Source organism: Calypte anna, chromosome 5A (genome assembly GCF_003957555.1).
Source record: "Calypte anna isolate BGI_N300 chromosome 5A, bCalAnn1_v1.p, whole genome shotgun sequence".
In the NCBI taxonomy this organism is placed as follows: domain Eukaryota; kingdom Metazoa; phylum Chordata; class Aves; order Apodiformes; family Trochilidae; genus Calypte; species Calypte anna.
In genome coordinates, this window is record NC_044251.1 from 26,346,050 (window position 1) to 26,373,332 (window position 27,283).

The 27,283-nt window shown below is 42.1% G+C and overlaps 1 protein-coding gene across 1 annotated transcript in view; it reads left to right on the top strand.

Annotated features, from left to right (window-relative positions):
• Positions 1–602: 602 nt before the first annotated feature.
• KCNK13 (potassium two pore domain channel subfamily K member 13) overlaps positions 603–27,283 on the top strand; it is a 53,020-nt gene continuing 26,339 nt past the window's right edge. Inside the window, 1 exon segment of the mRNA XM_030452282.1 lies at positions 603–939. Coding sequence (XP_030308142.1) covers positions 603–939 — 337 coding nt within the window.

Sequence of the window (27,283 nt, forward strand, 5' to 3'; positions counted from 1 at the left end):
CGAGGTTTCCTTTAGCACTTTCCTTCCCTCAGACACCGTCTCTCCGCTGGCCATGGCACCGGGGGCTCGGGGGCAGCCGTCCCCCACGGGCCGGGGCGGAGATACCCCAAGGGCGGCGGGGGAGGGCGGTGGGGCGAGCTGCCGCCGGCCCCGCCTCGGCCACCCCCGGCAGGCAGGAGGCGCCTGGCGGTGCCCGTTCCTGCGCTCCGATCCGACGTGCTCGGGGCGGGGAAAGACGGGGATATGAAACTGGTGGAGTAGAGAGCTCAGCACGGGGCCAGAGCGCGCAGGGGCTGAGGTGCTCTGCGAGTCGGGGTGGGACGGGACGGGCGGTTCCCTCACCCGCAAGATGCGCCCAAAGCCGTCCGCCGCGGGGCCGTGCCGGGCGCCGCGGGACAGCGTCCTGCCCCTGGGACGGAGGTGCCAGCCGGCTGCCGGGAGCGCCCATCGGTGCTGCCGCCGGGTCCCGCGGCGCCCTGAGCTCTGCGGCCGCGGCCCCGCGCACGCCTGGCGGGTGGCGCCGTGATGCCCGGCAGCGGCAGCGGGAGCGGGAGGCCCGACGTAGCGTGGCGGCGCGGCCGCCCGGTCCCGCGGGGCGGAGGATGGCGTGTGGCGGCGGCTGCTGCTCCAGCGCGGGTCGCCTGAACGCGGACAACGCGCGGTTCCTCCTGCTGGCGGTGCTGATTGTGCTGTACATGCTGTGCGGCGCCGCCGTCTTCTCGGCCATCGAGCTGCCCACGGAGCGGGAAGCCAAGGAGCGCTGGGAGGAGAGGCTGGAGAACTTCACCCGGCGCCACAACCTCAGCCGCGCCGAGCTCCGCCACTTCCTCCGGGAGTACGAGGAGGCTAGCGTGGCCGGCATCCGCGTCGATGACATCCGGCCCCGATGGGACTTCACCGGCGCTTTCTACTTCGTGGGCACGGTCGTTTCCACTATCGGTGAGCGGCGGGACTCGCCGGCGGCAGCGGAGGGACGGCCGGGGAGCGGGGCGGGGGCGGCCGGGGACGCGCAGCCTCCTCTCTTCTCCCCATCTCCCGGGGCTTGCAGCGGGCTTCGTGCTGGTGCCGAACGTGGTCCCATCTGCTCTCTGCTCCTTTTTTCCCCCTCCTCTTGCCGAAGAGGCACTGCCGCGGGAAGCACCACACCTGCGGAAAGCTACCCAGAAGCGCCAGGCACCCCGAGGGCCGGTGGCCCGGGCCGCTGCTCGCCCTCTGGGCGCCGTGCTCCGGGCGGGAAGGGCAGCGGCCCCCAGGCTTTCCCGCGGGAGTTTAAGTTGCCTGCTCGGAGGAACCTGTCCTCGGCATGCATTGGCAGACTTGGTCGCACCCAGAGCCGAAAGTTTTAAACAAGTGCTGTGTAATCATATTATATGAAATCTAAGATCTGGAGGAAGATGGTTACATAGGCTCTAAGTTCGGAAGGGACCTTTCTGAGGATCTAGGATATTTTTTGTTAGTGTTCGACTTAGAAAGGTCAGGTTTCACACCACTTGGCTTTTTTCTCTTCTTGCTTCCTGAGGCAGAATCAACAAGTTGGTGGGTGTTGCTTCTTTCTTTGTGAATAAACCCAAGTTTATTCAGGTTGAAGGAGCCTTCAGGGGAAGATGATATTGAACAGAAATTCCAGAGTGGCTGATGACAGAACATTAAGATGAAAAGAGGCAGCACCAGGAACTGACATGAGGGAGCCCATGGGTGTTAGCAGAAAGGCTTTGTTCAGGCAGCTGCAGAAAAGCTAAAAGCCGATGAGAAATGGAGCTTGCTTTAGTTAAAGCCAGGCAATCTTGTGTGCATTTACTACTGTGACAAATGGGCTCACTAAATCTTAGTAATAGTGCTTCCAATTCACATCAGTCTCCCTCCACGCGTGAAATGCACACTGAGGAATGATTGTTTAATTACCAACAGCAATTCTTCAGCAAATCTCCATTAACACTTGTTCCTTGTAGAAGAGTTTTGAGGTGCCCTCCTTTATGTGGGACCTGTGAGAGTTTATTCTTTCCCTTGGTTAGTATCTCCCTAAACCTGAATTTCTTAGGTCTGGAGTGAATCTTGTTGTGAGAGATTACATTGAGCTCATTTTATATTTTCACAGGACACAGAGATTTAGGTGTTTTGTGTCCTTAGACCCTAAGTCTGTAAATCTGTTCAGCTAAGCTAATAATTTAAAGTAATTTATAACATTGTTAAGCCCATTATTGGGAACTGCGGTAGTTTGTTTACCATTGCAACATCTCCCTTAAGGTTGCTTCTTGTCTGATCAAAATACAGTGTTGATGCTTACCTTTTCTACAGCCATAAAACTATAGTAAAGAGATGTGGGACTAGATCTCCAAAGGTCACCTAGTCCACTACTGGACATGGAGCATGTAAATTATATGCATCTTTTTCTTTTCCTGATTGATGTTTGTCCAAGCAGCCATTTCAAGCATGGGCTGTTGGAGATCCCACAGCTTCCACAAGGAATCTAGCCTTGTACATTACTATCCTCACCAGACAAAAAAAAAAAAAAAAAAAAAAAAAAAAATTACCCTGATTTATCCTGATGTCTAGCTTACTGCATTTCAATGACTTGCAGTAGTTTTGTCTAACCATCCTTTGTGCTCAGAGGAAAGCATCTTAAGTACTTAAAGACTGTTATGAGCCCACTCAAGTCTCTCAATTCAAAAAGCCACAATGTTGTAACCCTCTTTTGCAGTGATACAGTTACTTCTCACATGTATTAAATGATTCCAGTAGTTCTTAAAATTAATATTTATCTTACATAAACGAGCTTGTTAAGGGGAGAAGGATATCTTTGGTGTTACTGTCACTGCTTGTGACAAGCATCCAGTTACCCACTCATACTTTCTGGTAATATCTCTGCTTGATGATTTCAGTTGCTCACAATTGCAAGCTCCATCGATGTTTCTGCAGAAACTGCCTTCAAGAACCCTTTTTCCTTCAGACTGTGTGTGTTCTATAGACTCCAGCGATTTACATCCTGTCCCTTCTTTTGACCTGGCATTGCTTTTTCTCAGTCTTACCAATCATGTCACTTTCTCAGTATTTTATCAACTGCATGGCTCTTTTTTAATCCTGTCAATGCAATTGCAATCTGTGCCTTGTGAACCTGAGTGTGTGTTTCAGTTCTTTATCTTGTGCAGCAGGCTGGACTCTCCAGACTGTCACAAGACTTGTGCTTCAGCCAGATCCCCTCAGCTGTGCCTGGCAAGAGCTCTGCAGCCACACACTCATCTTCATCAACCATATTGGGGTCCTAACAATAGATTTTACTTTACAGATCTCAAATGTGTATTTTTCTGTCTTCTCAGCCCTTTCCAAAAGGTACACGTCTTCTTTCAATCCTCAGGAGAGCACCCCAAAAATTAATGTATTACTCCAGCCGTGACTGTTCTGAGGAAAGTAGGATTATTTCATGTGTTTTCAGCCTATACTTCTAATGGTTCTATACTTTTCTACAGATAGATAAAATTCAGGGCCTTCAGTTAAAAGGACTTTTTCAGTATAGGTGCTTTTATGGCTTATTGCTAGTATCAGCTAACCTTCAACACTTGGTATTATGTGCTGGCATGAAAGCTTTTGATTTATCATAGAATCATAGAATCATAGAATAGGCTGGGTTGGAAGGGACCTCAGAGATCATCAAGTCCAACCCTTGATCAACTACCGCCACAGTCACTAGACTATGGCACTGAGTGCCATATCGAGTCACTTTTTAAATGTCTCCAGGGACGAAGAGTCCACCACCTCCCCAGGCAGCCCGTTCCAATGTCTGATCACCCTTTCCGTGAAAAAATTCTTTCTAATATCCAATCTGAACTTCCCCCAGCACAATTTAAGACCAGGTAAACTGATGCAAAAGCAGTCAAGCAGTCATCTTTTATTTCTTTTGTAAAGTTTTTTTTCTCTTTTTTTTTTTTTCTTTTTTACATAGTGGAAATTACAATGTTTCTGATTTACTCCATCAGAGTAAATTTATTTCTTTTGCAGTACATAAGGTGAACCTAGCCAATCTGATGTATTGATAAAGCATTGATACAGACATTACCTGTAGCATCAACTGCTTCCTGTGCTTTAGCAAGAAATACCATTGAGTAGTTTTGGCTCTCAGAGGAAAAAAGAGACTTTTGCAGTATTTAAGGGCTTAATACTGTCTTTTTAATTAAGATTCACATGAAATGTTAGTCACATAGATATTGGAGCATGATATCAGTGCATCAAGTTAAGAGGTTGAAACTATATATGATATAATTGTCCTATTTTCATTTGTTTTAAAAAGAAAAAGCTAAACAGAACAGAGCTAATAAAAAACCAAACTGTCTTTCCTCAGTTTAGTAGAGTTTGTTCCATAAAAGGGTTTATTCCTCTCAGTGCTCAGCCCATAACTCCTAATTTTGATGTGTCTTTTTCTCAGTGTGATCCAGCACTAAGGTTATCTGTAGATTAAGAAGGTAACCACAAATACCTGCCCAACTGAGAGACTACCTAGACTACCCGGGAGGTGAGCCCAAGGAGTCAGATCCTCTCCATCTCAGAAAGGAAGGTATCTAACCCTCAGTCAGGAGCACTCATGTTGTGGGCTCCTCCATGAATCCACTTTGATTGCCCAGCAGCCTTTTGTCATGGAATGTAGTGTCCCTGGTAATTAAAAATCAGGTGGTTGTAGTAGTGCTGTCTCAGGATGAGAAAGATCAAATCAAAGAGTTGTAGAATGAGAGAATGGTGTGGGTTGGAAATGTCCTTAAAAAGCATGTAGTTCCAACCTTCCTGCATGGACAGAGGCACTTCCCACTGGACCAGGTTGTTCAAAGCCACATCCAGCCTGGCCTTGAACGCTTCTAGGCAGCAGGCACCCACAGCTTCCCTGGGCAACCACTTCCAGTGCCTCACCACCCTCACATGAAGAATTACTTCCTAAGGTCTAACCTAAATCTACCTTCTTACAGGCTGAAGCCATTACCCGTTGTCCTATCACTCCATGCCCTTATAAAAAGTCCCTCCCCATCTTTCTTGTAGGTCCCTCCCCTTCAGGTACTGGAAGGCTGCTATAAGGTCTCCTCAGAGCCTTCTCTGGGCTTTCTCAGCAAGGACTCAAAACAACATCCCCTTGTCTCAGCTGAATGGCCTGACCACTGGTCTGGGAACTAGTTTTAAGTTGTGACTCTCAGTGTTTTCTGTTGAATCTCTTTCATTCTGCATAGACTAATAAAAAATTCTGTAGTCCAGAAGGTAAAACAAGATCTAAACCCCAATTTACACTTCAGTGAATGTTTATGTGATTTATACAGGGGCTTACAGCATTTGGTAGGCTCTGGGTGTTCAGCAGCATTAGGCTGTAAGGTCACAACTATGAGCAGGCACTCTGATCTCCAAGGACCTCTGTGGTACCTTGGGATGGTAGTGCCTCCAAGAGGCAGGGAGCTGTTGCCCAGGTGTTTGCAATTCTACACATTGGATCACTGCTTATCCTTTGTGACAGACACCTTGAAACCCTCCATTCTACTGGAAATACGTGGACACTGCTACCCTTGAGTAATACAGAGGGTTAGCACATTGGGAGACTTGTAGCATCTAGATCCTCCTCTCCTCTTTGAAACCCTTGAGAAAAACTGTTACTGACTTCACTTGCATCTAGTGAAGAATTTATCATACAGACACCCTTATCTCATATACAGTTGCTTTGCCTTGAATAACTTAAGAAAATTGAAAGGACTTTGTTTCCTTTTTCTATTTAAAAAAAACACCTATGCCTACCCCAGCCCACATTGTGATCTTGATTAAAACTTGTTTCTTCTAGCTGTAAGTAGAATAAAATATATCTTGTCATAAAGACATAGCCCGAAGCAGCTCTTCAAACTGATGTAGGATATGGCTGCCCTTTTACAGGCTGGTGGAGGTTGGAGGGCATCTCTGGAGATCATCGAGTCCAACCCCTGCAGTCCCAGCGGGGTCAGCTACAGCTGGCAGCTCAGGGCCACGTCCTGTGGGGTTTGGATATGTCCCTAGATGGAGACTCCATAAATTCTCAGAGCAACCTGTGCCAGTGTTTAACCACCCTCACAGTAAAAGAGTTCTTTTTTTTCTCTTGTTTATAAGCAGTGAGAAAAAGAAGGAAATTATATCATCTTGACAAAATGAGGTGCATTTTCTGGATAAATCATCAAAATTTGCATCCTTCCTTTCTGCAAGAAGCTGCAGCATGTTTGGTTGGAGGTGGAAAATCTTGGTGCAAGGTGATAAAAGAGATTAGTCCACCAATGCATTATCTGCAGCCTAAGAGGTAAAATTTCCTACAGTGGAGGATGAGATTTTTACCACAGAGGGTGAAAGACCAGCACACAGCCTATTGAAGAGGTAGAAGCAGTCGCAGCATCTTTGTCAAGCAGCCTGGAGAGGGCTGGTGATGGGAATGTCATTTACTAATGGGGAAATCTGCAGTGGGTGACACAGCTGCACCTCCTATGTTACAGCAGTCTCTCATGCTATAAGAAATGTTCCACCTGGGGCCAAGGGACAATCTTGCTCCTGGTGTCACAGAGGCCAAAGGATGTGCCATTACATAACCATACCATGCCTGAACTCTTTGAACTTGTAGAGAACAAGATGCGTTGTTCTCTTGGCTACCACTTTTCTTCTTTATATATTGTTTATACTGCAAGCAGCCCTAATAATTCAAAATTATCTGCTATAGCCTCTTACTCATAACCAGCTGGCATTTTTCATAGATTTATTCAGTTTCTGGATTTTTCTAGTCATAGATGCTGTTCTTACCTGTCTTCTTGGCAAACCAACACCTCAAGGAAGTTGTGCATCAAGTGTGTCCCACCATTTAGAAGAAAGCAATGCAAATCAGTGCTTTTAGTTACCTTCCTAGCTGTGCCTCTCATTCATTAATAAAGTCTAAGTGTCATGTCTCTGCTTCACTTTATTTAGCCCAACAGTGAAAACAGAACTGTTCTCTGACTCTAAGAGGCTAAGCTCATTCTACTGTCCATAAAGTGTATTGCTGTTCTTGAGTGTCCTTCACCTAAGCGTGAACTTCTGAAGACAGCATCAGACCCTGAATCCTGTCCTGAATGCAACCCCATATACATTTTATTTTAAAGAGATGCTTCTTGTTCTTAAAAACAGTGGCATGCAGCTGTTGAAAAAAGGCATTTGTTCTTCCACAAAAAGGGGAGTTGGTATTTCAGTTCCCTGCTTCAACCTCAGCTCTCAGATTCTGGCAATTCTTGATGAATGCTACATTTGGTGAAGGACAACATACACATAATTTTCAATTTTGTGGTTTCCCTGCTGACTTTTATTATAGAGTTACCAGGACAGCAGTACCACAGATATCAGTGCACATCATGACTGCTTGAATTACTGTGACACTCATTCTCTCTTTCCCTTTGAGTCTACCACATCCTGCAGTCTCTGAATTGACAAGTGTATTCCACTTGTCCCTGCATTGTGGAATACAGGATTGTCCTTTCCCTTTTGGCATACTTAAAAAATGATAATTAGTTTCCATGATGACAACATAATCCAAAAGCTCATAGTTGCACTGCAGAAAACTGCAGGAATTCTCATGAGCAGAAATAGAATACAAGAAACAGCTTCATAAAAATGTTGTTGCAATAATAAATGGATCAACAATTAGTAATTATCAACAGGTGATAATTTAAAAGTGCATCTGGCTGAGTAAGGAACATTGTACAAGGAGATGAAATATAGAAGGAAAGATTTTTCTTTTAAATATTTCACAAATATACAGCAAAATGAGGGCGAGGGGAAATTTGGGTTTTTTCCAGTAGATTGAAACACTCCTCCTGGCCTTCTTTGTGTAAAAAGAACAGAACAGGTTTTGTTGTTTTGGAAATAATGTTGCATTTGCATTAAGAGGACTGCAAAGAGGATTATAATGAAACATAAAAAAAAATATTTCGCTCAATAGATGCCTTAAAAGTGGACCTATAAAAGGAAGAAGAACAACAAGACTTGCTCTGTGCCAACAGCAGACAAAACCAATGAAATTAGGGGCAGTGAAGAACAAGGAGTTTTATATGACATGTAGGGAGCCAGCAGAGTGAAAATGAAAAAGGGAAGAATGTTTTTTCTCTCATTTTGATACTATGAGAAGAAAACTGTGTCTAGTATATATAAAAAAGTCTGTCATTAAGTATAGGTCATTTTTTAAAATGCATTATAATACTCCTGCACTGATAGCCCCAAGAGTCTAAAAGATGTTCTTGGTCTGAGAGTGAGGGTGGGACTGATACCCTTCCCTTGGCTTCAGGAGGGTGTTTCAGCAAAGGCATCTCTAGAGAAAAAGACTCCACATTTTTTTCCCATTCTTCATCTCTTTCTACTCCGCCTGTCCCTGTTCCCCAACTTCTCCCCATGTAACAGAAGGGAAATGTAAAATTAAATCAGCCTGGAAATCCTTTTACAAGCAGGATTTGAAAAAGGTAGCAGGCACGATAGCCTAGCATATTCTCTCTTAGACACTGGTTAAAACACAAGGTTAAACCACATGGCTGTAACCTGCAAGGTTAGGGGAAAGGCCAGGTCAGTTCTGGAAATTTTCTTATGTTAGTGCCAGAGTCTTCGAGTGAGCTTCAATTCATACAATTTTTACAGAAGATATCTAAAATATGTTAGATAAAATAATATGTCATGATGTGTCTGTTCCTCTTTCCTGATCAGAAAAAATCAGGTGAGGTGCCAAGTGCAAAGGATAGATACATTACTGGTATTGAAATGTAGGTGAAATAAATGCCAGCCTAGCAGTCTAATGGTGCCAAACAGTAGCAGAACCAAAACAGTACCACCCTGTTGGCAATACTGATTCTGACTTCTCTGCCACAGTTTCTCTCGTACATCTGTACTTGTGGCTCCCTTATTCATGCCATCAGTGTAGATGTAGCCTGCACAGACAGCTGAGCTTCACTGATTTTGTCTGGAAGAGGGTAATACTTACCATACAGGCATGTTAGTGAATGTTCTTAAGCACTTACACGAAGTAACTTACATAGTCAAGTTCAAAAATCATAGAATCATAGAATCATAGAATTAGCCGGGTTGGAAGGGACCTCAGAGATCATCTAGTCCAACCCTTGACCCACCGGAGCAGTTGCTAGACCATGGCACTGAGTGCCACATCCAGTCTTTTTTTAAATGTCTCCAGGGACGGAGAATCTACCACCTCACCAGGCAGTCCATTCCATAGCCTAATCACCCTCTCCATGAAGAAATTCTTTCTAATATCTAACCTAAACCTCCCCTGGCACAACTTAAGACTGTGTCCTCTTGTCTTGTTGAAGGTCGTCTGTGAAAAGAGTCCAGTTCCCACCTCGCTACAGCCTCCTTTCAGGTAGTTGTAGACAGCAATGAGGTCTCCCCTGAGCCTCCTCTTCTCCAGGCTGAACAGCCCCAGCTCTCTCAGCCTCTCCTCATAGGGCCTGTGCTCGAGTCCCTTCACCAGCCTGGTTGCCCTCCTTTGGACCTGCTCCAGGACCTCTACATCCTTCTTAAACTGAGGGGCCCAGAACTGGACACAGTACTCGAGGTGTGGCCTAACCAGCGCTGAGTACAGGGGAAGAATCACCTCCCTGGACCTGCTGGTGACGCTGTTTTTGATACAGGCCAGGATGCCATTGGCTTTCTTGGCCACCTGGGCACACTGCTGGCTCATGTTCAGCTTCCTGTCAATCCAGACTCCCAGGTCCCTTTCCGCCTGGCTGCTCTCCAGCCACTCTGTCCCCAGCCTGTAGCGCTGCATGGGGTTGTTGTGGCCAAAGTGCAGGACCCGGCACTTGGCCTTGTTGAACCTCATCCTGTTGGAATCGGCCCAGCTCTCTAGTCTGTCCAGGTCCCTCTGCAGAGCCCTCCTGCCTTCGAGTTGGTCCACACTTCCTCCCAGCTTGGTGTCATCTGCGAATTTGCTGATGATGGACTCGATCCCTTCGTTTAAGTCGTCGATAAAGATATTAAACAGAACTGGGCCCAATACTGATCCCTGGGGGACACCACTAGTGACCGGCCGCCAACTGGATGCAGCCCCGTTCAGCACCACTCTCTGGGCCCGGCCCTCCAGCCAGTTCCTAACCCAGCACAGGGTGCTCCTGTCCAAGCTGTGGGCTGACAGCTTTTTCAGGAGAATGCTATGGGGGACGGTGTCAAAGGCCTTGCTGAAATCCAGGTAGACCACATCCACCGCCTTCCCCTCATCCACCAGACGGGTCACCTGATCATAAAAGGAGATCAGGTTGGTCAGACAGGATCTGCCCTTCCTAAACCCGTGCTGGCTGGGTCTGATCCCTTGTCCATCCTGCAGGTGCTGTGTGATTGCACTGAGGATGATCTGTTCCATAACCCTGCCAGGCACTGAGGTCAGGCTGACGGGCCTGTAGTTTCCCGGGTCCTCCTTCCGGCCCTTTTTGTGGATTGGCGTGACATTCGCCAACTTCCAATCGTCTGGGATGTCCCCCGTGAGCCAGGACTGTTGGTAGATGATAGAGAGAGGCTTGGCGAGCTCTTCTGCCAGCTCCCTCATCACTCTTGGGTGGATCCCATCCGGTCCCATAGACTTGTGGGGGTCCAAGCAGCTCAAGAGGTCACTGACTGTGTCCTTCAATATTACAGGGGGGCTGTTTAGATTTTTATCACCTTCTATAGGCTCCAGAAGCCTGCTGTCAACAGGATAACCTGTCTTTCTGTTGAAAACTGAGGTAAAGAAGGTGTTAAATACCTCAGCCTTTTCCTCATCTTTGATAACTAAATCTAAAGCTACCTAAAGAAAAACTGGCATATTCCATTAATTGCTTTGAAAATAATATAAAATTTTTTAAAATTTGTTATAGTTCAGTTAGAAGCAGAAACTATTTTTTTTCCTGACATTATTTCTATGAAGATGCAAATGTGTTGTGCTGTAAGGTTAGAATCTTCTCTTTAAATGCAACTTTTCTTTCACTTCACTAATTCTTTTTTATTCCTTGCTTTTGTATTCTCCCTACATCACATTTCTTTTCCATTCCCTGTATGCCGTGCAGCAGTACTGTGGTGCTGTTTCTCATAGGAAAAAAAAAAGTCTTTCGTACAGGCCAGTTTCTCTCTTTTTCTAAGTAGGAGTTAATTTTGTTATACAGGCTGCCCTTCTTCCTTTCATCTTTTATGTGTAATGCTTTAAACAGGAATTTTCATCTGCCCAAAGGACTAGAGTCTGCATTGTCACTCTGAGGCTGTAAATACTCCTGGTTCATAGAGTAAGCAGGTCCAGACCTGGTCTGTAGCTTAATGAGGAGGTTGCTCCAGGGAGCAGTACTGGCTGTTCCTTCATCTGAAGTGCTGCTTCACCACAAATTCAAACACCCTCATGGTAAAGGAGACACTGCCTTCCAGGTGAGCTGTAAACCAAAGCCTGCTGTCATTAGAACAGGCCTGGCATGTTCCATAAGAGCAGAACTTCAGTCTTGCCCATATTTTAATCTGCATACTTCTAGTACAGGTGCATAAAGGGATTTCTCCCCACATTTTCAGCTGGCACCGTATTCTGGCTGCTTTTTGGTACCTATTGGGTTTTTATTTGCTATTACATTGCTGCCTTGTTTTGTGGCAGGACTGCTGTGATTCAGTGCTGGTAACAAGACACCCCAAGATAATTTAAAAACCAACCAAACTTTCAAAGTAGATATGTTTTAGAAGTTATTAGTATTAAAGTACTGCAGAGAAATAAACTCTTTACTCTTTAGAGCCCTCCTTTACTCTTGTGGGCTGTTAGTAACAGTTTCAAGGTTTCCCAGATTTGTGTCTCAGTATTTTTGTTTGGTATCTAATAGAGCAGAGGAATGGGAGGTAGCATGTAACAGGCTTGTTATAACTAGATGCTAAATATTTTATAATTTATACAGCAAGACCTGGGTTACTGCTTTGCAAATTGTCCTTTTATAAAGTGAAATGCTCCTGTTTGTTAGCAATGTTTTCTCTTAGTCTCTTCCCCAGGAAGAATTCTCTCCAGCTTAGAGAACTGAGTCAGGGGGGTACTGGAAAAAGAAATTAACTGGATGAGGTTTTATTGCAGAAACTTTGGAGCTATTTGCTAAGGTGTTTAAAGTTGAACATGTAAATAAAGCGGTTGAATTTGCTATCAGTTCTAAAGCCATCTTTTGAAGTGTACTTCTGTATAAATTGTAAAGTATTTGGCTACTCAAATACTGACAAAATTCTGTTTTTTGAAATAGTATTTAGCTAGTCTACAAGTCTATGTCATATTGTTGAGAGACTGTTGCAGTGAAGGACAGATAATGTTAAGATTAATTTTTATCTAACCAGCATTCAAGGGGCTGAATTCAGTGTTTTATACAACCTTCCTAGAGAACCTTCTCACTCTGAACAGAACATTGACATAGTTCAAAATACACACAAAATAGCTCTGCTCTGTTTAATGGTCATTTTAGTCATGTTTCAGAGCAGACTTGGAATTTAAAAATCAAATTTTGTTCCCAGTTAATAAAATCCATCAAATGTAACCCATTAGTACCAGTGTATGTATTTGCTCTTCAAAAATTCTTTTCTATTATTTCTGAGGCTCATCACCCTGAACACCCCACCAGAAAAGAAGTCCTATTTCTCATCTTCTGTCCCTGCTTAAAGGCAGAGCTGGGCATCACAACTCTTTTTAAATCAGGTCCCTGGGCAGCAAAGGCAAAAATGGGAAGCTGGCCAGTAGGAATGATCAAGGTAACTGCAGAGAAAAGGACCTCCCCATAAGGGACCAGTGAGTAGGCAAGTGTTGAGGATGAGCTTCACAGGCTTAGAGTCACCTGCTGAGCTTCAGCAGCAGCACAGGTTCTCAGTACCCCTTGAATAAACTGAAGCAACCCAGGTGTCTTTTAGAGCCACTCAATATTATCCACAGTAAATGCCTTTGTCCCTCATTTGCATATAGTCCAGATATATTGAAGACATAGGTCTGGCTAAAGAGTGTGTTGAATACAGACACGTGTTTTCAACAGTGAAGCTGTGCTCCCAAAATCTTTTGGCTTGCATGTTTCTGGACTGCCTGCTGTAATGAGTCGTAGAGATAGAGATACATGAGATAGATTTCACTCCTTACACATAACAGTTACTGGATCCCCCAGGTGCTTGTTCTACAACATTTCATCTCCTCATTAAGGACTTAGTGCTCGAGGCTTTGTTGATAACTGGCATATCTCTGGTTTTGAAGACTAGAAACCTTTAACATAATGAAAAGTTCCTTTCATTAATGGTGTCTTGTTTGTTTATTTCACACAGGGAATCCTTGTTTTTCTTCTCACTGCTTCAGTCAAAACCACTATAACCACTTGAAGCATTTGTAGAAAATAGAGCCCTTTGGTGTGGGTGCAGTTGGTGTTTTACCTGTGGCAATGGCTTAGAATTCATATTGTATGGATAGAGATGGGACCCATCCAATGACCATTGTAAGAATTTCCCGAACAAGGCACCAGTGTGAACCAGGAACCTCAATAAAGTGAAAATGAACGCATATATTAATTATGTCCCTCTTGTCTCAGCGTCAGCCTGGCAGTCCTGCTCAGGGCCTGCTCCTGCACTGTCCCAGTGTGCTGCAAAACTTTGTGAGGACTTTACAAATTGCTCAGGTTTCAGCACAACCCTTTCATGGAGATGTGGATAACATCTCTCTAGCTGTGCCATTAGTGCTGCTGGCCAGAACTACCTTGGTGGCAGAAAATTCTGCTGGGTGAGGAGTCATGATGCTCCGAGACAGGTTGGTGTTTAAGCAGTCACCAAAGTTGATGAGGAAAGGGCAGAACAAGTGTGTTAGCTGACACTGATCCTGCATACTTTTAGGGCCCACTTTCTCAGATCCTCTTGTGCAATCCTAGCTGGAATTAAAAACTCTGATTCAGTGGGGTCCCTGGGGTGATCCTGTTGCCATTCACACACCCCTCTCCCACCCACATCTGCTCAGGACAAAGTTCCTTTGCAGTAGAGCAATCTCTCTGATTATCTGGGATGTAACCCTGTCCATACCAGGGTAAATAGAGTACTGTCTAGAATAAGTAACTTAAAATAGTTCTTAATCTGTGATGTTTTGTTTGTTTGTTTTTCCTTAGAGCAATGCATTGTGTCAGCAACACTTTCAACTGCAAACAGATCATTTTTTCCATGACAGAACATGTTGTGCAAGAAGGATGAGATAGGGAGTATCCCAAATCTAGCACAAAAATGAGCAGCTCAGAAGCATACAAAAATATCAGCTCAGTTTCTGATGTATTTTCTGCTAGAGCTGTGAGATGCAAAAGTCACATACCTAGAATTGCCTTCCTGGCTTATTAGAGGGAGAGCATTGGAAAGTGCAATCCTGACAAAATCATGTCAACTCCTGACATAGTGAGTAATTAAAAAAAAAAAAAAGAAAAAAGTGTGAAACACATTTAAGTATTAGTGTGAGATATCTTATTGTCGACAGAGACTTAACACCTGATCAGCATAGAGAACAATTAAAGCATGAAATACTGGTGTGGAGAAGAGCTGCTCTGACTTCCATGAGCACTTCCAGCACTTGCTGCCAGTGCAGACCAGTGGGATGAGGCAGAGGTGTTTGCAGCAAAGAGGCTGCAAGTGTCAGATGCTGTTTTTTGCCTTGCTGTGGTATCAGAAAGGTTGGGTGACTGAGGTACACATTAAAATACCTGTGGAAGAAAGAAATAAATTTAAGGGCTATGAATTTATAGGAAAACAATAAGTATCCACAGGAGGGGAATCTCATCTGATCAGGCTGAAACATTAAAATCACATCATTTATTCCCATTTTACCTTAAATAGCATTTTGATTGCAAATGCATTCCCATTTCTCTCCCTGTGTTATTTTGACTGTTAGCCCATCTATTAATTGGAGCCGTGCCCAATCATATAGCTGAAAAACCTGAAGCCTCCTGCCTTGATTGATGCCTGCAGTTTGTGAGAAAGAAGATGCTCTTGGCAAAGCCATTACTGGCTGCTCTGCAGTAACCAGGGATGTGGGAGCTGTCTCATTGGCCCACAGTATCAAGCTCACTAATCTCCCACTACTAGGGGATGATGCCTCTTGTCCTGGGGAAGGACTTTTTTTTCTGCAAAAATATGTTCTTTCTCATTCTTATGTTGTGTTCTGCAAGTCTTATTTTCCGTGTAATGCCTCCTGGATCCTGGCCTTATATTCTACCCCAAAATCAAGGACTGCAGCTAAGAAGCTACAAAGAGGTGGATATTAAGGGGGCAGTCTCCTCCTGACTCCAGATTAATTTCAGTTTCTGACCAGGAATAATGTTAATACAAAGATTTGGTCATTATTTTATCTACCCTTCAGTGGTAAATTAGGCTGTAGGATATCTGTGTCTTTGTTTCTGCAGCGCTGCTGCTTAGTTCAGGATTACAGACCAAGTTACACAAGCGATGAAGTTATACAACAAGAGTGTGTGTTTCTTAGCAGAACTGTTTACAAAACAAACACAACTTTATTAAGAAAGAAGCTAGCTAGGAAATGGTAATTCCTAGTTGGAAAATGTCTCAGGACACAGCATTCGTGCTAGAGTTAGAGTGCTAGAGGAGGGTTGGCAAGGGCAGTGTGCTCAAAGGAGGGAGAGGAAGCAGGTGACCCAGGGCAGCTGGTTTAGGCTCCAGATACCATTTGTAGAAAGGATCCAAAAGTTTCTACAGATCATGCACAAAATCTTGCCTGAAGTGCACCAAGGACTCCACTTGCTAAATCTAAAAATGAGAGTGGCTTCTGGAAAATTTCTGGCACTGGGACAATGGGATGTGTTTCCCAGGATAAGGGTTGTTTCTCCCCAGGACAAAGGAAGCCTGAGACGGTGTCCCCAGGGCCAACAGCACAGCTGGGCAGTCCTGAACCTCTGCCTCTGCAACAGATTGTTTTGGGGTTACAAGATACTTGTCACTGCACAACCCACAGAGAGGGACTGTCTGTCAGCCACATGCAAGGAAACCAAGGATCTTTAGCAGCCCACTGAGGAATATGACTTTTCAATTGTCAGAATTCTGTTTCTGTTTTGGGAAAAATATGTCAAAACCAAAATGTTTGTGTGAACCACTTGGGTTTGAGGCTTTGTTATTTCCCCATGAAAAAATGTTTTATTAGAAAATTCCTAGTTAATTCCACTCTGTAGAAACAATTAGTACATAAGTAATTTTCTTTCTTTGTTCCCTTGTTGTTTCTCATTTTCAAAAAGTATTCTATTTTTAAAAGTAGAAATTAATCAAGACTCTGGCAACATGGGCTTGTCTTCACATCAAGTAACTATTATGGGACTTGCTTAGAAGTCACTTTGTTCTGCCTGGTGAAGTTCATCTATGGTGACCAACAGAATTTTACTTTAATCCAGAGAAAACAAACAAACTTTTTTGTTCCACAGAGGATGTCAGAAGCCTCTGCCTTAACCACAGAGCCGAATTAAAATTCTCCTTGGCAACAAACCCGGCAGTGCTGATGGATGTGAATATAAGAAAGTGAAGTGAGCCTTCCCCACCATGTCTAAGGCTTGAGCTCTTGCTCAAGGTACAGGTAATAGAGAAAAGTAACTCCTACAGTGTGTAGCTCTCTTTCATGTTTTTAATGAGGCTTTTTCCATAGCAAAGCAACAGAATCCTAATGCTTTTTAAGACTCCTGTAAACTTCAATTGGAAAAAGCATGAGTTGGAAATTGGAAAAGGGACATGAGTTATGCAGACATTTGAGCTCTTCATATTCAATTGTCACTTAATTAAAATGTTATAATGGAATAACTTCAGTGATTAATGATTAATATATTAGCCATACGAATACTGATTTTTTAGCAATATATTGTCTATAGCATTTGCTCTTTCAGAGGACCTGATTCAGATTTACCTTTCCAAAAAGGTAAATCTGGGCAAGATGTCACAAAATTAAGCCTTGTAAAAGAAAAAGATATGCAGCAGTGTATGCATAATTCAGCATTGCACAATTATTGTGATAGGAATTCCAGACCCAGGAATACCATGAGCTAATTAGGTCTTGTTTTCTAAAACTATTAATTCAGTTTTGATCTAATAGGAGCAGTAGCAGTAGGATTTTTCACTTCAGAAGTGTACTTCTGAAGTGGAAAATGTAATGATTACAACTGATCTATTCAGAGAAGTATATCCCACTCAGAGTCTCTCTGGGTCTTGCTTTGTCCTTCAGGATCCCCTCAATAAAACTGCAGGGTCTGATGACAGCAGGAGTCCATCAGACACTGCTATGTATGGTTACATTAGGCTGCTGTTTCCTTCAACAACCAGACTCCACATCTGATCCTTCTTCCCCCCCTCCCCATCTTCTTGTCTAATTGTTTGTTCATTCCTGACCACTATCTTGTTCCTGATGACAGCACAGGTATGGCTGAGGTGGCACTGGAATGGATCTTTTCTTTTCTGGAGTGCTCATATAGGACAGAGCTCTGGAGAAGCTCCCAGGGACCTGAGGCATCTCTGGTGTGATAAGCTAAGGGGCTGACAGGAAAGGTTTTTTGCAGGAGCAGATTCCTCTGAAAAATCTCATTTTCTTAGGGGAGGGTTGAAGGATGAGCCCTTAGTAGCATTCATAAGTGGTGACCATCAGTATCACGACTTTGCTAGAACTGGTTTTAAAAAAATAGAGGTGAGACAGTCATTATCTTCCCTGTCAGCTCAATCTCCATGCCCCATTTCTCCTCCTGTTACAGTGGGCACAGCTGCCCAGGTATCCTAAGAAGGGAGAGAAAAGACTCTGTCCCAGCTTTGTGTTCATGTTGGTGGTTTAGATACTGCTCTGGGGAATGAGAGCACTGCCTAAAACCTTCCTGTGACCAAGCAGGACTTGGGTGAAACTTCTGGCTTCCCAGACCACAGGCTACTTCAGTCATTGCCCATTATATATAAATAAGTATAAATAAATTTAGGTACCACCACTAGTGATTTTGAACAGAATTCGTAACTGCCAGTGCCTAATAAAATCAACAAATGTAATTAACTCAAGAGGCATAGAGTTTTGACATCTTTTTGCATGGCTCCTAAAAGCAAGGTTTGGATAGTAAAGCTGAGTTACTGTCAAGAATTCATAGCAACTCATAGTGCTCTGGATACTTTGTGGAGAAACAATAATGTTACAGGAATTTCATAAGTCAGGTATCTACAGAAGGGAGAGAGTCAGAATTTCTGTGCTGAAAATATGTTCTACAGGTCCTGTAGACAGGACATTCAATTGTTTGACATACAATCCAGATTTATGCTGATGCTTAATCTTACACATCTTTAGTAATCACCCTGAAGTAACTGAACTATTTCCTTTCTTACACTGAGCAAGTGATACATACAAAAATGTCTTTTCAGAAATGAGTTTTAAATTTTTCTTCTGTAATTACATATAAAATATACAGTTAATGACACTGAGATGCCTTTTTTCCCTTTTTCTCATTTATATCTTAATAGGACAGTGAAATATAGCTATTTTCATTTGTGAATTTCACAAACAGTTCTAAGAAGAACAAAAGTGTGGCTTTTTAAAGATGAATTAGATTTCCAGGTTTTAGTATCCATGTAATTTTATATTTTAAGTTTTATTTTTAAAGTGTTACAATAAATATGTGTAGGCTTGTAGTAGAAGAATAAGTACTTGCTGTTGAATAAATCTTGCTATTGATCTAAGGGCTGCAGAATCTGCCAGAACTTCTCATAACAGCACCATGGGAACCTCTGGAAACATCAACGACTTCAGTGGTTACGGTCTAAACATGCACAAATTAGCAATAAAAAGCAACAACCCTGCAGCATTTGAGAGATTATTATCTCATTTGAACCTTTCTGGATTGTAATCAATACCAGTTTAGTTTCACTAAATTAAGAGCATTTTGTTGGGAAAACGTTCTTTGTCCCCTTTGACATGATAAAATGAACCATGACAAGAACAGTTTCATGGTCATTAGTCAACTCTGCATGCAGTGTGTAACCTAAACCAAGTAGCTTTTTGCCCTTCGCTCAGGAGGCCTCAGCAGAAGGTGCCAAGGACTGCCAGGGCCATCCTGCCCACAATCTGTGCTGCTCTGCTAGTGCAGGGCTGTGGCATCAGCTTAGACTTGGATAGATGTGACCTTTTCAGTGACCAACACTTAGAAATGAGAGCTGCTAACCTTACAGAACGCTTCCTTGAAAAGTTACAGAGAAGAAGGACAAGCTGTCCCTTGGGACAGCTCACCATGAATATGTATCTGATGCACCCCATGCCACAGAAGGACTGCATTCATTTACACACTTATACACCAGCAAGTCAAATGATTAACGTAAATGAACTGGACCTGAAGATTTTCCTCAAATTTATCAGGGTTTAATTTGGGATTTGTATTCTTTCACACCTGTAAAAACCATATATAATTTAGCTGACTTTTGTGGTTTGTATGCAATTAAAGTACATCCAATTATTCTTGTAAGGAACACCAAAATTTGTATCTAATCAAAGTCAAAGAGGAGACCAGGGATCCTGTGAAGTCCAAGTAGAGGACATAAGTTCAGGGATGGTTTTGCAGGTGGTTGTAGCTGTACCTGGTGAATTCACATATGGGGTAGTAACCCTTAGTAAACATTAACAGATTTCAACTGAACTGTACGTAACATCCTGACTGGCCTAGACATTTGTGAGGATTAGGTGGAACTTTATTAAGATCCTATCAATTATATATATTTTTTTAATTTTTATTTTTTATTTTATTGTAACTCAGTTTTCTTTAATTTTGTTCCTTTGGTTCCCTTGGCAGACCTCACATGCTGCCTGATCATGAGCTACATTGCTAAATGCTGGGCAGTTTGTGTATGTTGATTGCTGTCAAACAAGATACATAGAAGGATTTTGCAGACTGCACTTTGTCTAGAATAACAAGAATTATCATCTCTGTCTGCTACCGAAGCTTTTATTGTCAGAAAATCTGAAGGATTATAATTATCTCAGAGACTTCTAAACCTCTTTCAGGTTTTACTGAGACTGATCAACAGCTTCAAAAATTACTCAAGCAGAATATGACTGACAGAGAGGTGGGCAGGTGAGCACAGAAGCTCCATTTTATTGCAGAGCCTTAGTAAAACTATATATGTGTATATATGCTCATTTTTTCAGTTGCTGTTGCAGCAGAGCTATACAGGACTTCTCATCACAGAATTAGGCCGGGAACCTGTGAGTTGAAGATCCTTACAAAGTCAAACTTTGCATAAAATGTTTTTGCTTTGTAAATGATCTCTACATAAACTTCAGTTTAAAGGCTGTTCAGGAAGGATAGATAAGAGTGTAGATACTAACACACGCTTGGACTAGAACTTGAGCAACTTCTGAGCAGCAAATGAAAATCAGTAAGATAAAACTGAAATGTTTTATGAAAATAAGAAAAATAAAGTAATATAAGTAATATAAGTAAATAAGACTTTACTTTTATCTTTCAGACACTATCATCTGACATAATTATTGCTGTCTATATAATTTTTTTGCTGAAAAAATCCATCTTTCCTCATTACTATGGAACTATGAAAAAACTTGATGGGTAAAAATGGACCAGCTGTGGTTTTCCCCCCATAAAATCCCGAGAATCATCTTTGAGTATTACACATTGCTCATGATCACATTTAAGGAGAATCAAGAGCACAATGATCTTCCTCAGCAGCCTAAGAAAAAGGTTATTGGAGAAAGCAGTCTTTGAGTCAGCTGAGGAAAATTCTGCAGGGAAGATTTTCACTTTTCCACCCCGCAGTATAATCCTGGAGCTCATAAAATATCAGACCTCTCAGTACCCGACTGTGAAAATTCAGGACAAAGAATCAATCTTGAAATGTAAAGAATGGAAAACATTCACTGATTCACCCAGGTATTTGTAGCTTTAAAAATATGGAACCATTGTTTAGAACCAACATATAGTGCCAGGTAGAAATAACAGTATTGCATGCATAGGGAAGGAAGCCTCATGTCCTGATAATGTTTGTTAGTTGCTAGGAAAATATCATTGCTAATGCAGTCCTGTACCCATGGCAATAGGAGTTTATGAAGCTGAGTTTGCAGCTCTAGGACTCTTCTTGTTTCCATATGGAAATGCAAATCATCCTAAGACTTCTGTCTTCACTTTGGGAGCCATATAGCAATGAAAGGAGGAGTTCTGGCGTTAGCAACAGACAGGTGATTGCACATTGTACAATGCTAATGTTCTTGCTTAGCACACTGGGATAGGAAACTTGCTGTTAATGGTGATTTGAGTTCCTCACTGGTACAGGCACTGCCACTGATTATTATTGGGAACTGACTGTGCTTTGTGCCACAGGTCTACTCTCTTAGATTAGTGCCTGATGGTAATTATCTAAGTCCAGAAATTCCTGAATTTAGAAACTCAGTAACACTTTTATTTCCTGGTAGTCAGTTCATAATAGTGAAAGAAGAAAGAAAAGGGGGTTTCTCACCTACAGAAGTTTGTATTATGATTTTTTTCTTTATTCCAAACTATATTAATGGTTATATTCCTTGAGAATTGGTACTTCGTTCTTAAAAATAGAGGGTGATCTTTAAGGAAAGAAATGTCTCTAAGGAATGGATAACTTCATGTTTTTGTGATGAGGCATCCAGTTGTGTTAGCTGTAGCGATTTGTATTTAATCCTGGAATGCCATAAGATTTGCTTAGTTCTTCGAAATGGGACATGTGCCAAAAAATCAGAAAGCTACACTTGCCAGATAGTACTGTCAGGTATGACTTGATCTTGATTTTTATGATACTTCAGACAGTGTTGTCGTGCCAAGGTGTCTCCCCTGACAAAGTATTTGAAGTAGAAAATTAAAATAAAATTGTCCTTTTGGATTATATGAACTTGGTTATCTCAGTGCAAGAGAATAGACTCTGAAATTAGTTTACACACTTGAACAGATGTGGCATCCAAAGTTTTGCTGCTGATTTGTTACAGATGGTCTTGAACATTACAATGGAATTGGGCTATGGTATGATCTGAGTTGCAGATAACTCAGAGTTCCCATTTCTGTAAAGTCAGGTACTGAAAATCAGTGTTTAGTTAGCTATGAGGTGATGTTTTACTTCAGATCTTTCTGTCTTTCTGAGTCTGATCTCATGCTAGGATAAAACTTGGCTTCCCGTTCTCAGACAGAAAGGGATTTGTGCCTCAGCAGATGGGAAGATGGGAAGAGGATTAGGACTGCAGGAATTCACCTGCTTTTTATATGCTGTGGGATCTTTACCTGCCCCTCCACAGCAACCATCATGAATAAACACTGGCTTAATACCTCAGCATGAGGAGAAGCATTTGTTGCCTTTTGGCCTTACATAAGCACTGCTCATCTTTCCTCACTGCAGTAGCTGAAAATGGAAGCAGAAATAGAGGCAGAGTGACTTCATTGAAGAACATTTTCTTTTCCTAAAGATTTCTTTGCAAAGAACCAAGGCTCATGTATACCTGCATCACATAGGAAAGTTGTGCTAGTGCCATTCAAACCCAAGATGTTCTGATGTCTTTTCCTTCCTTTGTGTCAGCTGAACAGCACAGTTAAATCCTGCAAGGCAAACTTGCATCCATTGTCACAGAGAACCTGCTGCACTGTACTTAGCATCCCCACCTCACTTGAGTCTTGCCAGATTATGCCCTTGCTAATAAATGTGCATGTATTCAGTGCTGTTTCAATAGGAAGTTGTTGTTAACTGTCCTGCATAAGAAGGAGAGCCTGTCATATGGTTCCAGCTCAGAAAATGCTGTCCTTGCTACTATATGTTAGGTGGCCATACCATAAAGCTCCCCTTATTCTATGCTGTCTCCATGTATGTGAGTAAGAAAAGGAAAGAAAATTGAGTGTGTTCCATGCAGCAATGTAATTGAAATTTAGCTAGTATTTTGTGATCTAACAAGCAGCTGAATAAATCTGAGTTTCATAGCAAAGCAATCTTTCAATTATGACAGAGCCAAACTATTCAGTAATTATATCCTGTTAATACTGCGAAAAGAAAATTTTCACTGTAAAATTTTACTATCATGGGCTCCCAAAGGGTTAAACAAGGAGAACAAAGTAAAAAGTCTACTGTCACTAGGAGGCAAAAATGAGTGTGCAAAACATGAGAAGATACGTTGCTAGGGGAAAAAAAAAAGACCAAACAGTCTCCTCCTGTGGTTCCTAGGGAAGAACTTCACTTGTAAGGTCTACAAAGCCACCACTGCTGTCTGCAGTTACAGGAGTAATCTTCAGTTGTGGGTATTGCACCTCAAGAATGATGTGGAATTAAGTTGGAGAAAGTCCAGATGAGATGACTGAGAATGATGAGAGCCATAAAACATCATCTGTCAAAAACTGAAGATTCACAATAGTGCTGAAAAAATGAAATGGGAAAGAAAATGGGTTAAGTGTCTCCCACTCCACATGAAAGGAACCTGCAAGGCAGAGGGAGTTGAATGCTCTCTGTTGAGCAGGGTGCAAGGTGTTGGGGGCACTGAGAAAGATTCAGGGCAGATGCTGGCAGAAGTTTATTTCAGTGCCTTTTGGATCTCACTAAGAAGTTAGACAACCTTACTTAACCTTCCTCTGACTGGAGTAATACACCAGATGACCTTTTGGATCCTCCAAGTCCCATTTGGTCTTTTTTAAAAGATCTAGGATTTTGCTTGTGCCTCAAAGCCTTGAAATTTACATACCCTTTACAATTTTTTACCAACATTTTTGTAAGGGGATTTTTTTTTCAATAAGAATGTCATTCTTGGATTCTTGCTAACTTCATGTTACCATAAAGCAGTGAGTCCTCCAGCTGTGTTAGCACTGGAACTGTTATTTATTCTAATGATACTGCTTTTTGATATATCATTGCTATTATTACTGGCTAGGTTTATTCATATTTAAATTGTACCAGTGTATAGAGTTCTCATACACACTTCTGGATTGTCTCGTGCAATTGTGTGCTAAAGTACAATCCCAGTGTCACTGGTGATTTATATACTGTGAAAATATTTTCTCCTCTTCATCAGTGTTTGTATTTTAACAAAGCCCCTCTTGTTCTTGGGCTAGAAAACATAAGCAAGAATGATTCTCTTACACCAGCACACCAGTAAGTATTTTTTTGTAATTTTGTCATAGTATACCTTTCATTAGCAGCCAGAGCTGCTTTTTTTTTTTCCCTCTGCTTTTCACTGTTATCACCCCAAATCCTCTTTCTCCTACGCCGAGAGAAGCCCCCAGCTGATGATAGTGACTGCAGTGAGATCACCACTGATGTGGGCTCCAGCTCTGCACTGCTGCAATCTCTGACTCCCTTCAGCTCCAGCAATTTACACAAGTGCTTAACTTTTTACAGGTATATAGTACCTTAGCCTGTATTGTAATTTAGGTAAAACTTACCTCCTTTTCTTTATGGTCTAGCATTTGTTAGCTATTTTTGCTCAGCTCTGTGTCTTTTTACTGATAAAGTCATTTGGTGTGGCAAATCAGCATTTCTTTTTTATTGTGTCCTCTCTGGCCATTCCTACAGAGAGGTGTATTTAACAAGTTTAGACAGGTTCATAGTAGAATAATTCATTATAATTTGTTCTAATTCCTGTTCATTAACTGTTCTTATTTTGCTTTATGCCTCTTATTCCATATATATTTTCTGATTCTTTTCCAGTCTGATTATGTTTTTTGTTTCTTTGGGAGGATTCTTTACTGAGCTATTTCCTTGGCAAAATTCAAGGCCAAATTGAAGGATGAAATCGGGAGGAGAGCAAGTATATGCACACAGTTTCAAACAGGATCACAGCCAGACGCTGTGTCAAAGCTGTCATGAAAGCCTCGAGCTGTGACCGGTGTGTGAGGACATGCTGGAAATGTTTTTCCACAAGGAAAAGGCCAGAGGAGAATTTAGAAATTATTTGTATGTGAAAAAGGGGCTTAATGATCCCTGGTGTTGTTTGTTCGTACAGAACTGAGAGGGGAACAGCATGAGGACTTAAAGCACTGCAGAATCCTGCCCTAAATAACAAGAGTGCTTTCAAACTTGCCATAGTAACAGCAAAATAGCTAGTGGTAAAATTAACTTAGCCTCTGTATACTTTTTATTATTGCCACTAAAGCACTTTTAACTTTGCCTGTGGCCAGGATAATGAAGTCAGAAAGGCTGCAGTCTATTAAAGTAGACCTTGATAGTGGCTGTAGTGCATATATTCGAATGGTGGATTAAAGTCAATGCTTGGAAGTTAAGTTTTAATTCAGAACCAGTCTTCAGAGAAAAAAATGAAAAAATGCCACGTAATCTAAAAACCAGGCTACCTTAAGGGACGTTTACTGCTAACTCTGCATTTTACCACTATCACTTGGCTTTTGGAGAGTCACCACAAGCTTTCCATGGATCCACATGCACACTCTTCTCCTAAGTACTTGTTAGAGTTGCCCTGAGAGTTAACTCTGCTAATAGGTTGTTGTTTAGAACATGAACATTAGTGGAAATTGAGTTTTAGAGCAAATGACTGTATAAGGCTGCAGACAGCACGAGCTTCCTAAAACTATATATTTGTGCAATTGTTGTAGATATGAAAACATCAAACATTTCAGTAATTTTGAAAAAAAAAAACCAGTAAGGAATCAGAGACTTTTATACACTTTTTAAAATAAACCTTTTCTGAGAAAGCATTCCAGCAAGTATTTTCTTTAAAAACCAACCCAACAGTTCCCTTCCCTTTCTGAGTCACAAACACTGAAAGCAGTAATAGCGTGTCCTCATGATAAATGCTTTAGTAGATAGGAGAATACAATTACTTTTCGCAAGTCAGGTTGTGTATTTCTATTGTACATCTAGAAACCAGAAACTCAATTATTGCTCAGCCAGTTCATTGAGTTTCTGGAGGCAATGAGGACTTAGAGGAAAGATCATTCTATGATTCTACAGAAGATGTCCCCTCCTTGCTATGCAGATGCCTGCAGCTTGGTATCTCACCTTAGAGCACCTCTTACCCTCCATTATTTCTGTTGCAGGGCAGTGCCAGCTCTCTAGCACTGAGCTTCCCTAGAAAACCCTCAAGCTGATTCCTCTTGAAGCCTCCAAGAAACCCAGTTGGGTACTGGTGGGCTGCACTGGGCTTGGCAGTAGAGCTAAGGGGTCGTCTGCCCTCATCCTTGTCCAGAGCTGGGCAGAGGAAAGGCAAACACTGCCAGGAGGTGGGCATGGAGCTGGGGCAGCTCCTCACCTGAACCAGCCCCACCATGCCTGGCACAAGTTGGTGAGGTTTTGGGGGACCCCAAGTGCTTACTCATAACTTCATCTGTGCCAGGCTGGGCATGGGATGGACTGTGAATTGCAAATCTTGAGGGAACTGATGTACACAGTCACATGTAGAAGAGGCAACTAGGAAGCATCTGTTCTAGTAAGATGTGTTTCTTGTACAGGAAAAGGTTTCCAAATATGCTGTGAGTCTATGAGGAATATTTTATTAGAAGCTATGCGGAGTCTACTACACCATATATTTTAGCCAATTTAATAAGTAGGTTAGATGTCTTGATTTAAGAAGGTTTCCACTAAATTCTGGAATAGCATGTAACTTTATTTTAATGGAAAATCTATGAACAACAAGTAGCTTTCAGAATACTAAAGCTTTTCAGTTTTTTTCTGTGTAACATAAAAGTAATGTAGCTGAAATATTACGTATCTTATTATCCAACTTGGCTATTAAAATTATCTGGGGGTTTTGATGTTTTTTCCTCCCAGTTTTTGTCATCCCAATGAGATAAATTTATTTTGTGTGCTAGATACTGAGTCATTTGTGCAAAGTTTTACATCTGTTGTTTACAGCACTTTTATATGTCACTGAATTTGCTCTCTTGGTGCCTGACTCATCATTGTGTTTCCCTGGTGTAAACAGATTTTTTGTAATGAAGTTATGAAGGCGTAAGAAAGGAGTGACATAGCACTAGACCCAACTCTTTGGCTATTGTAATATTTTATGATGTGAATATCTGTGCATGGCTAACAAGAATATACACACAGACAATTTTTCAGAGATTCTTTTTTTTTACAAGCTGTGTAAACAGCTATGCTTTGTTTGAGATCTAAACTGCTCTTGAACTGACACAGACAGAATAAAACTTTTGGTGACATTTTGTCTCGCAGTCCATTAGCAGCAGTCCTGCCTGAAAGCAACTTATCTGGCTATTTCCAGGGGTGGGATGTGCTATGTTGGACACACAAACACCATAAAGCTGTATCTATATTCCTTTTGGAGCCAAACAGTAGCACAAGAGCAGTGAAATGAATGCAACTGTAAAAACATGCTCTA